The sequence below is a fragment of the Tamandua tetradactyla genome, chromosome 7, assembly GCF_023851605.1.
Source record: "Tamandua tetradactyla isolate mTamTet1 chromosome 7, mTamTet1.pri, whole genome shotgun sequence".
NCBI classification, from domain to species: Eukaryota; Metazoa; Chordata; class Mammalia; order Pilosa; family Myrmecophagidae; genus Tamandua; species Tamandua tetradactyla.
Genome location: NC_135333.1, coordinates 100,382,944 through 100,395,476, shown reverse-complemented (window position 1 = coordinate 100,395,476; position 12,533 = coordinate 100,382,944). Strand labels below are relative to the sequence as shown.

At 35.7% G+C, this 12,533-nt stretch overlaps 1 protein-coding gene across 8 annotated transcripts in view; it reads right to left on the bottom strand.

Annotated features, from left to right (window-relative positions):
- Positions 1 to 12,533, bottom strand: part of CNTN1 (contactin 1) — a 420,382-nt gene that overhangs the window by 169,019 nt on the left and 238,830 nt on the right. For all 8 annotated transcript variants that reach the window (XM_077170576.1, XM_077170568.1, XM_077170574.1 and 5 more), the window contains 2 exons: positions 2,904 to 3,037; positions 923 to 955 (listed from right to left, as the gene is read on the bottom strand). In XM_077170576.1, the coding sequence (XP_077026691.1) occupies positions 923 to 955; positions 2,904 to 2,964 (94 nt within the window). In that variant the 5' untranslated portion in view covers positions 2,965 to 3,037. The remainder of the gene's footprint in view (positions 1 to 922; positions 956 to 2,903; positions 3,038 to 12,533) is intronic.

The following is a 12,533-nucleotide window of genomic DNA, read 5'->3' as shown; positions in this document are numbered from 1 at the left end:
GGACACAAAAATGGCTTCAGTGGAAATAAGGTTAGGAATTTTCTTTCCCTTAATCCTGATACTCACCCACAAGAGGAACCTCTTCTGACCCTATTATCTGGCATGCAAGGTACAGCACTGTTTCTCACTGTTTCCTCTGAATTTTCTCTTCTTCTACTACTAGGAAGTAGCTTTTAGAGATTACCAATTTTTCATGTTCTTTGAGCCACCTACAATGTCAGTTACTCTGATTATTCACTTTTTTCTTAGTTCTCATAGCAATTCTGATTTGCATATATTGTAAAATGAAGGCTTATAGAAGTTTAATAATTTACACAAGATCATACGGCTAATGAGTGCCAAGCTGATGATGCCAATTCTCTGACTCTCGATTCTGTATTCGATCCAGTAAACCATGGTGCCGCTATTTCTGGCAAGAATTGTTCCCTTGGTTGGAGTGCAATCTCAAGATCAGAATTGTTCATTCTATTCAATAAGTCAAACAATTAAAAGTACAACACCTTTTAATCTTAAAGGATCCAAAATTATTAACTTTAGATCTCTCTCTTCAGTTCAGAGGTTTTTGAAAATAAGTTAATTGTTTGTAATATTTGAAACACTGCTTCAAAACTTAGTAGATAAGATTATTAAAGAGCATGCAGGAAATAATAAATAAACAATGCGGGCCACATTTGATGAATGTTTTCCATCTGCTACAATCCTATAATAGGATATCGGCTTGTGAAGTATTCATTCATTCATCTTGGCAGTCAAACAAACAAGATCCTTTACAATCTCAGAAGAACCATCTTATAAATTTTTCAACTGGGCTGCAATTAACATCTGCCTTTTAAGGTTAGAGAGTTAATAGACTAAACCAGAGGTGGAATATGATTCAGTTATAAAAAAGCTATTTAAAGGTTTACACTTTCAGTCAACTTACCTCCATGACCATATCTTCTGTGCCATGAAAGCTCTAAAAATAAAAGGAAAAACAATTTTGACCCCAAAACAGCTCTTTGAACTGTGGTTGCAAACATTATTCAAATAAATAAATGTGATGATAGGTAATGAAATGAGATTGCTTGCTCTTTACTTTTAAGGTTGAACTATCATCACATCTTTGCAGGTAATATGCTTACTTCTCATCTTTGTAATTTATAGCTGTGGAACTAAAAATTGTCAAAAGAATTAATAGTAATTTTCACTACTAATAAGACTAGTTTTGTTTATTACAATTAATCACAATAGCCATAAAAATGTACTTGATATTATGTATATATACAATCAATTACTGTAGTCATAAAAGAAATATTTTTCAATGTCATTAAAATTCTTAAGAACTAATGAAACTATTATCTTCTATTGGGCTCTGGAGTCATGTGATATATTTTACCCAAAATTGCCCACTTTAAAATTTCCTTAAAGCTAATAATTAACCAGAAATAGGATAGAATAGAATGCCTATTAGGTTCTTTGTTGAGGTGATCAATGGGTTTTGATATATGAAAGGATTAGAACTTCAATACCTTGAACATAATGGAAACTTAGCAACTGTATTGAGTTGAAGCAATTGAGATGAAGTTCCTAGAAAAACTGATTGCTAGAAAACATGCTACTTTCAGATAAAAATACGATGCATCTCTGTTTGTAGGAAATATCTCTGAATTCTCTATACTATTAAGAAAGATAGAAATCTAATATGCATCCTGAAATTAGTGCACAATCAAAACTGTTTTGTTATTCTTAATACCCCTACACTGTAGATTATCTTAACCATTGTTTTCTATAAGATTGAGTAAATGAGTGAACAGTTCATACTATTTTAAGAGTGTGCTGGCTGATTTGAAACAATCAGAATAACAAAACTCAAAGAGTCAGAATCTAAATTATAGGTGACCAGGGTACAGGGAGGGATAGAGAATGGGTGGTGAAGGCTTATAATGCACAGGGTTCCTATTTGGAGTGAGGGAAACATTTTCATAATGGATGGTGGTGATGGTAGTACAATACTGTGAAGGCAATGCATGGCACTGAAATACATATCTGACTATAAGTAAAGGAGGAAACCTTAGATTGCTTATATGGTAATAGAATAAATTTTTTAAAAGAAATCCATGGAACTCCATTACACGAACACTGAGCCCTAAGTTAAACCATGCACTTTAATTAATAGTATGATTATAAAAATGTGCTGTCATCAATTGTAACAAATGTTCCACACCAATGTAAGACGTTGATGGTGGAATGGTATATAGGAATCCTGTATTTTATGCATGATTTTTCTATAAACCCATAACTGCTGTTGAATTAAAAATAAGCGTGATCTCAAGAAGCAACTATTAAATTTTCAGGAATTTTGCGAACCAGTTGTTAAACACAGCCTTTATTAAAGATTAAATTATATTATCATACTATTAAATAAATTATATGAAGAGCAAAGGTAACAAATACTTAAAACCCATCATTGCCAAATTCTTTAACTATATTTTACTATTATTTATGCTCTTGAGTAGAGCATACTGAGTTACTATACCCATATGGTGGAATACTATATAAGGATGCTCTAAGTTGCACATCGTTTCCAAATTTACATCCAAAATGTCAAATTGTTTGTTTGAAATTGGTCATAATGGGAGTATTTAATCCAGAAATCAAAACTGCTACAAACCAAGGATATCACAGCTCCACTCACCCCACCCAGAGATCTGCTTTTTAAACATTTCCAAAATGGACTAAACCAAATCGAGCGAGCATTTTAATTAAAAGCAAAGATCAAAAGAAAATAAGGTCAGCAAAAATATGTTTATTTGCTTGTCTGACCATGGTGTCAAAAGAAAGCATTAATTCTAGCTTTCTACATCAGAGTCATGAAATGAACACATATACTGATTATGATGACATATGCAAATAGTGTTTCTCACCTGCTAGACAGATTGTAAAAGAAATCATCACAAGGTGACAGACCAGCAACCACATTTTCATCTTTGTTCAGTAGAGATTAGGTTCAATTTTTAAAGGAGCTTTAGCTTTATGGCAGCTGGATAATACTAAACACCTGCATCAATAAAAAAAAAAAAGAAGAAGAAGGAAAGGGAAGGAAAAGGACAAGAAGGTAGGGAGGGAGGGAAATGCAAGGGAAGAAAAATGCAATTTTTTTTATCATTTGGATTTAACAGCATTATCAATTCTATTTGATATTCCTTATATAGAGAATAAATTTTAGTTTATTTCAATGCATCTGTCCCATCTGTAAACAACATATTGTAACGAAGAGAAGAGTTGGAGTCAGAGAAGTTCAGCTACCATCCCAGCAGTGACACAGTGTGATCAGAAGCAAATAACTTACTTGTTGTTTATTTGCTTTTTCTTCTTCAACAATTAAATTTATTAATAGCCATCTTTATTTTTTAACAAATAGTGCTGTCCTACACATTTCAATATTAATAATTTTAGCTGAAGATTAAATATACTTAGAGGGCCGGTATAAAGAGAAATAAAAATATGTTTGTATAGAGCCTTGTCAACTCAAAGACATTATATAAAAGTAACTCTTTAGTTACATCTATTGGTGGCTTGTGAAAATTTCTTACCAAAAATGTTAATTTTAAAATTTAAAAAGAATTGATTAATAATGTATTAATTTCTCTTCCCCCATTCACCTCTTTTGTGTTTTCACTCAGCAAAATGTAAATATTGCCTGTTATGCATCTTAATGGACAAATCTAGATATTGTGGGGCCTCACCTTTAAAAGTTGGAAATATCTCTTTGAGAAAAAGCTACCAAATGACAAGTAATAACTTAGCTGCAGAGGTATGCAATGGTCTAATTAAAATATCTTGCTTATACAAATTTTGCAAAAACTTATGACCATGTGATTACTGAGGCCCCACCTGGGACCTTGGAAGAGCTTTATAGAAGGTAGGGGCCTCACAAGGTAAGCTTCATTATCTTCCTGGTAAAACTGCCTCTCTGATCAGGCAGGTAGATAAGAGGAATTAAAAGGAATGACATGGTTTTCTTGTTCGTAAGGAATTCACAGATCAGTGAGAACCCATATGTTCACAAGTCAATGCAATGAGATTGTTATTTGAGTCCTATGTGCTATTAAACTAGAAAAGTTTTAATCATTTAAATTAAAATCATTGTAAAACAGCATGGTAGGACCAGGCCTGCCCCTAACCATGGTGGGCAGGGCATTACAGGGGGGGTTCTGGGCCCTTAGATGTAGGTCATTTGATGGTTTTGGAACCCAAGGGCTTCTGACTTTATGAAAACAACCTGTACCACGTTTTTCGGAACAGAGTTCTTCGGTGGAGATATAATGGATATAATAGGCATTCCAATGTGAAAAGACATTAAATCTTGTTTCAATAAATAAATAGTAACTTGAACAAGCTCATGACATAGCATTAAATGCAAACCATCAATCAAGATAGAGTTCAAAAACATTTCTGAAAGGAAAATACCTACTGCTTTAATGTTCAACATATAAATATATTTAAGCATTATTGAGAACAATAACAAAAAATGCTAGTGATTGCCTGTGCAGTACTAGCATATTAAAGAAAAATGGGTTACTGTATATTTTTGAAACATATAACTGATGTACAAGGATCCTCACCCTTTGCAGAGGCTGAAAATAAGTGTTTACTGTAATGCATGAAACCAGGATAATCATATTTTTCCCTTTTGGTATACAGATTATTCTGCTCTGAATAAATCATTTATTTCTAGAAAAAGTTTATTTGAATTCTCAAAGAAAGCATAGGGGTAACAGGTCAAATTAGCAACAGGAAATAATGAGAGTATCTCTGGGAAAGGAAATTTTCAAAAGATTATTTTAAAAATGCCAGGATTAAGTGGTGGCTAATTTCTTTGTCTTGGAAATATCTGAAGGGCTGAGAGCTGTCCATCTGTCTATACCATTTTAAGGAATGCCCTTCATGAGGCAGGAAACTCAACATAAGACCTGTGGAAGGACTTCTCACCTTTTTATTTCAATAAAATACAGTAGAATCGGTACCTAAATACATACCTTAGTGAAAATTTTTGAAATCTTTCACACATTGGTTATGTCTTTCTAAAGTTTGTCATAAAAATATGCATTTGAGCATTTTCTTGGCCTGTTCTAATTCCACAAATTGGTACACTATGCCAAAACTGGTGTCAATCAATTATTTTTTAAATGATTGACTGAGATGAAATATGTAAAAACATATAAAGCATAAGAAGTTCAATGGCAGTAACTATTGCATTTTAAATAGTTCTAAAATATCTATTAACAAACCTCTATATTTTGAGAAGTCTAAGTGATCTTGCAGATATTCAAACTTAAGAGCAAGGCATCCTACCGCAGTTAAGTGAAGAGGACGCAGGACTGAACAGTGAAAAAAGAAACAGGTAGATAGAAGCGAAAAATGAAGGACCATTCCTAGGTAAGTTTCTTTCAGACTTCTAACTTGGCTGCCCTATGGCAGTGAAATTTTTGCTTGTTCACCTCAGTGACTTTGTAGGTGGTCTAGAAAAGAAACAGTTGCAGGTGTAAAGGAAGCTTAGGTATGTCCATACAATGTAAATAAATTCAGTAAATTGAAAATAAAATACAAATGAATTGTCATGGTCTTGGATGTTATTTAACATTTCCTCCTCAGATAACAACCAGAGTATGTAAAAACTTATGCCAAGGCATAGTCAAGAGACTGCAGGAGAGTTAAGCCAGATTTTGTTTGATTTTTTTTTTTTTTTTTTTTTTGCGTGGGCAGGCAACGGGAATCGAACCCGGGTCTCTGGCATGGCAGGCGAGAACTCTGCCTGCTGAGCCACCCTGGCACACCCTGGTTCACACCCTCTTTAGCTTGCAGCTTTGGGTAAGTTACCCAACCTCTTTGACCATAATTTTCCTCATGTATAAAATATGGACTATATGTCCATCTCTTAGCACTATTATAAAGGCTGCATAAGATTGTGCATGTAAAACCCTATTATGGAAGTATTTGATAAATATTAACATGTTATTCTACTAGACAAAAGGCAGGGGGCATATCTCTTTATTGTTGTGTCCCTAATGCTTGGTACATAAAAGTCATTAATATGTATTTATTGAATAAATGAATGAATGGAACATATCTACAAGTATATTCAAAGGCTCTTGCCATAAAAAAACTGAGATTTAACTTTAATTCCTTAAAGAAGGAAAGGACCGTGAAAACAGGTAATAAGAAATGTCTCTTTCTGGAACTTTAGTCTTTGTAGAGATGATATGTTGTTGCTTATAAATACACCCTAGAAGCAGTTCTAAATATTTTAAGGCATTTAAAAATGCATATTACATGTAAATGTACATTTAAAAATACATGTATTTTAAAAATACATATAAAGTATGTACTTCATTGCATGTTGTTGGAAGTCTCTCTTCTACTTTGAACATGCATTCTAGTTAAAATAAAGTTTATCATTACCTGAGCCTGTCTGTGCTATCCCACACTATAGTTTCCACCCCTTCAAACTATTGCCTGTTTCAACAGGACAGTGTGTCATCACCTTGGCAGCATGTCATTATGTCACTTAATGGATTTCTTGCCAGTTGAGTGTAAAAGCCTCCTTCATATTTTGTTCACACATTTGTTTTCTGCTGGTGATCTGTTCTATGGTCTCACCTCTTATCCCCTCACTTGTAACTGCCTGATCAGATCCCTTCAGGAGTGCAGCAGAGTAGAGAACAATAAAGCAGAGACCCATCCCTGCGAATGTGGGAGACTGCTCTTATTATTGCTCACTTGAGGACATACCACTCAGTCATTCACAGCTAGCTCCCCTGCCCACTAAGTCTGAAAGTGTTGCAGCAAATGAAGTGGCAAAGGAAGAAAAGAACAAAAAACTCCGATAAAAATGTACCAATTACAGGAGCAGACATTTTTCTTCTCATGAAATGAAATGACAGCATGATCAGAAGCAGGGACAGGGATGCATTTCTGTCCCCGCGACCATGCTGTGCTGGCCAGCTCCCTGAACTCAACAGCCTTCAGTGCCCCGCGGCTTCTCATACTCTCAGCCGAAGCCTTATGCCAGGTGCTGCTGCCTGATGCTGTATCCCGTAGTCCATGACAGCTCGATGGCTCTCCAGCGACTGGCGCAAGCCGATGTGTATTGGCACTATATAATTTTCAAAGAGAATTCAACATCTCTTTCTAACATGCATTACCAAATCATTTATTCAGACCTTAAAACAATACTCCACTATGTAGCAATATAATGTGACACACTCTCGTTCTTTCTCCTTTTCTTGTCCCACGCTTGTCTTTCCTATAGACAACATGAGGGTTATCGTTTGAGAATTTGGCCTTTTTATCTAGATATGCATTTTTTTCTGCTGGTTAGACACCATCTGGCTCTTCTTTTTTGTCCTGCTACAGGACAGCTCAAATGAATTATTCAAAAAAGTAGCAACCATCTTAGTCAGTAACAGTTATTCACGAAGAATTCAGTAATGCCACATAATAGAAAGGGTGTGCCGTCAAAATCAATAAAACTAAATTTTAATTGAAGTAATGGTATACAATCAATTACACAGAAAAAACAAGGACTCTGGGATATTGATTATATATATATATATTTTATCACACCTTAATTGAAAAAAAAAGAAAAATATTTTTGGGACATCAGTCACAAAAAATCACGTAGCTATTCTCAACATATTTAACACAAAATGTCACGTTACAATAATTATTTAATTTTTAACCAATGTTCCTCATCATTCTGATCTGATTCTGAAGAACATTTGCTATAAAGCCTTATAATTAAAGGAAGTATATTAGAGGTAGACAAAGATTCTTCTAGTTGAAAATACACCAATATCTCCTACTTTATACTTCAAAATTAGCAGACATTTTACCCTCAGACTTCATCGGAAAATCTGCCTCTGCTGCTCAAGTCACTTAATCAACCTGAGATGTCAGTTTCCCCATCTGTAAAATTGGGATTCAGGGTCCTATTCATGGAGTTATTTTGAGGACTAAATTATTTCTATGGCTGTGTGTGTGTGTGTGTGTGTGTGTGTGTGTGTGTGTGTGTGGAAGTAAAAGCCCTATAATCTACAAAATAGGAGTCAAAACATTAAAGTGGAATAATGAAATGAATAAAAGAGATTTTCTAGAAATAGAATCAGCTTTGATTTTAAAATGCTAATGTGTTATAAAAGGATTACTTCATGTTTTCATGTTAAGTCCATTAAGCACTTTCATTTAAATATATATCTCTCCAGTTAATTTTCAAGTTCTTAAATTTAACTTAAACATATGTGACATGACTCCTGTTAGTTGCTTTATAGTTTTTTTTTGTTTTGGCTTTTAAAAAGGGAATTTATTAAGTTATAAGTTTACAGTTCTAAGGTTATAAAAATGTCTAAACTAAGGCATCTAGAAAAAACTACCTTGGCTCAAGAAAGGCCAATATGTCTGAAACACTCTGTCATCTTGGCAGGCACATGGTGAGGTCTGCTAGCTTTCTCTCCAGGCATCTCATCTCATAAGGCTTCCCCAGGGGCATTTTCCTTCTGCATCTCCAAAGGTCTCTGGCTGTGTGGGTTCTGAAGCTTTTTCCAAAATGGCTCCCTCTTACAGGACTCTAGTAAATGACCCACCTTAAATGGGTGGAGACACATCTCCATGGAAACCACCTAATCAAAAGGTCCCACAACAACTGGGTGGATTCATGGAAACAACTTAGACAAAAGATTCCACCACGCAATATCGAATCAGGATTAAAGAACATGGCTTTTCTGGGCTACACGACAGTTTCAAACTAGTACATTCCACCAGCTGGAACCCAAAAAGATAAGTTCTTTCCATATGCAAAATACATTCATTCCATTACAATATCAAAGCCTTAAATCATTTCAGTAACAATACAAATTCAATACGAAGTCAGAACAGTACCAAATCTCATCAGAATCAGTTACAGGCATGGTCTGTCCTAAGGCAAAATTCTTCTCTGGCTCTGGACCTGTAAAACTCAGAAGAAGTTCTCTATGGCCAACATACAAAGAAGGGACAGTTATAGGATAAATGTTTCCATTTCCACAGGGATAAATTGGAAGAACCCAAAGAGTTCTGAAAACCTGCAGGGCAAACGTCATTAGATTTCAAAGTCTGAGGGACATTTATCCTCAGAGTTTTAGAAAATGGCAGTCCCACCTTTCCAAGGTTTGGCTCAGCATCCCCGTTCTCTCCTAATGCAACACTGGGGAGACCACCTTTTTCTTGGCTCCACCCTTTCCAAATATCAGGACAGCATCTGAGATCTCTGCCATCTTCGGGGCACCTGTTCAACCCCTCTAGTACAATGGAAGGGGGCAGCAGGCTCCCCCCAATCTCTGGTTTATGCATTCCACCCACTCCAAGGCCTGGGGTGGCACAACTCTTCCTGAGCATCTAGGTGGAAGGCCCACCCTCTGCCTTCTGAGCAAACTTTCCCTCTCCAAGTGCATGGGTAGGTCTGCCCTCCTGACCTGAGGTTTCTTGGCTTCAGTCCTTACTTTCCATAATTCTGCCTTAAAGGTTATTTTTCCTTCAATTTGACCCTTTTCTGTCTTTTATAATCCAGACTGGAATTGGTTCTGTTTATACAGATCTCACAATACTCGTGTTGGTTTTCTGTGTAGCACACTGGATCATGCCCATCAGACAAAAGGGCTTTCCATAAATCCTTTCTGGATAATGCCATCTCATATCCTTGTCTGTCTTATAATGGCTGACTGCTTCCATGTTTGGTTAAATTCTCACATGGGGCACTGCTCTCAGGGGTCTCACTTTCTTGAAGCCCAGAATTTTCCAGACCACCAATTTCTGTTTTCTTTGTATGCAAGAAACTTATCTCATTTCTTTCACATTTTATCATAAGCTGCAAGGAGCAGCATTTTCCACATTTAGTTTGGAAATTTCTTCTGTTAAATATCCAAGTTCATCACTCTCAAATTCTGCCTTCCATCCACAAAGAATACCTTCTTTCCAGCTTGCAATGACACATTCCTCATTTCTGTCTAAAGCCTTGTCAGAGGTATCTTTGGAGTCCAAACATCTACCAACAGTTTCTTCAAAGCATTCTAGACCTACTCTATCAAGAGCCTCACAACACTTCCAGAATCTTCTTTTTATCCATTTAAAAAGCCATTCCCATGGGTTTGGTATTTGCAAATCACAGCACCCACTCCTCTGGTGCCAAAATCTATATTAATTTATTAAAGCTGCTGGAATGCAATATATCAGAAATGGGATGGTTTTTGAAAAGGGAATTTATTAAGTTGAAATTTTACAGTTCTAAGGCTATAAAAATGTCTAAACTAAGGTATCTAGAGAAAGATACCTCAGTTCAAGAAAGGCTGGTGGGTCTGGAACACCTCGTCAGCTGGGAAGGCACACGGTGAGGTCTGCTAGCTTTCTCTCCAGGCCCCTCATTTTATAAGGCTTCAGTGGGGGGTGTTTTCTTCCCACATCTCCAAAGGCCTCTGGCTGTGTGGGCTTTCAGCCCCTAGTTTTAGTTGCATGCTTTAAATGCTATTGCTCTCCAGCTTCATGATGGCTTCTTCAAATTCTGTTATCAAGTTGTTATTATTTCAGTTCAACAATTTTTTTTCTGAAAAGTCATTAACAATGTCTCAGTAGCTGGCCGCTATGATCAAACCTACTGAGTAAAAATTTTTGAAGAATGTGATATTCTGATCCAAAGAAAAACAGCAAACACCAAATAAAAACCCCTGTTTTGTGAAAGTTATGAATATGGTTTTCCTTTCTCAAACAGAAGCATGTGTTGCTCAGCTAGCAGATAAAGCATGACTGCTAAGATTGCAACAGACATAAACCCTGAAACAGCCTGCCACTTGATTATCTGTGAAGTCTATGCAAGAAGAGAAACAATACAACACATTTCAAAACATTTCAATAAATATAACATTCCCAAAGTGTGAAATATAATTAATTGGAGGCTGCTGAGGGAAAAACAAACTGAAAGCTTTGGAAGATATGGATATTAATTGAATGCTGACTGCTCAGCCCTAATTTTATAAAACAACTGACTGCTCACATTTCTAAATAATTGAATTTGTGATTAAAGTAATTATTAATTCATTAAAAATGATGTAATGCATACAAAGAAACTTAAAAATAGTGGAACTCCATTTGTGGTGTGAATATCACATACTTTTCACAGGATAATTTAAGCCCCTGATAACAGACAAGACTATAACTGATACAGCCATGCTTATTTTTATGTAATTTTATTGAGTTATAGTCACATACCACATAAACATCCAAAGTATACAATCAATGGCTTAAAGTTTCATCATATAGTTGTGCATTCATCACCACAACCCATTTTAGCACATTTTCCTTACCCCCCAAAATAAAAAATAATAAAGAACCCTAAACATTCCTTTGCATACCCTTTACCACCCCCTATTATTTATTTTTGTCTGTTTGTTTTAAATTTTCTTATTTGTCTATCCACACACTGGATAAAGGTAGTATAAGTCATAAGGTTTTTACAATCACATGGTCACACTGTAAAAGCATATATACACAATCATTATCAAGAATCCAGGCTTCCGGATAACAGTTCAACATTTTTGGTCATTTCCTTCCAGCTATCTTATATACTAGAAAGCAGAAGGTAATAACTATATAATGAACAAGGATCACCTTCAGGATGACCTCTCTACTGTTTTTGAAATCTCTTAGCCCCTGAGAGTTTGTCTTATTTATTTTCCCCCTTTTGGTCAAGAAGGCTTTCTAAATCCCACAACGCTAGAGCCAGGCTTATCCCTGGGAGTCATGTCCCATGTTGCCGGGGAGATTCACACCCCTGGGAGTCATGTCCCACATAAAGAGAAGGGCAAAATGTTTACCTGTAGAGTTGGCATAGAGAAAGAGGCTGCATCTGAGCTACACAAGTTCTCTGAGAGAGACTCTTAGGCATAATTATAAGTAGGCTTAGCTTCTCCTTTGGAGGAATAATTTCATAAGGGCTAGCCCCAAGATTAAAGCCTTGGCTTATTAAACTGGTAGCCCCTAATGCTTGTGGAATACCAGGAATTTCCCAGGTGAGGAAGTTTAACATTTTCACATTTTTCCCTAGTCCCTCAAGGGGATTTTGCAAATGCTTTTTTATTTTCTGCCCAAATTACTCTGGGATATATCAGGGTATCACTTTGACCTGTATAAAATAAAAAGATCACATTCCCTATACCAGGGTCATTGTAATTACGTGGTTGGAACAAACTAACCATATGGGATAAATCAGATAATGTGCTACAGAAAATATAAATTTTGTACCAAATAATTTTATCTCTTCCTTTGGTCTTACACAGAATTTGAAGTTATAAAGCACAGTCAATATCATCCTTTATTCTTTAGCCTAATTTACTTTATTCCTAACCAATCAACTTCATTCATACCTCTATTTGAAGTCTGATCTCTTTTTCAGCTTCTTTAACAGTTGCTGTATGGGGTAATGTTAACTTTGATAACTGCAGAACTCTAACTCTGAGTTTCAGGTGTCA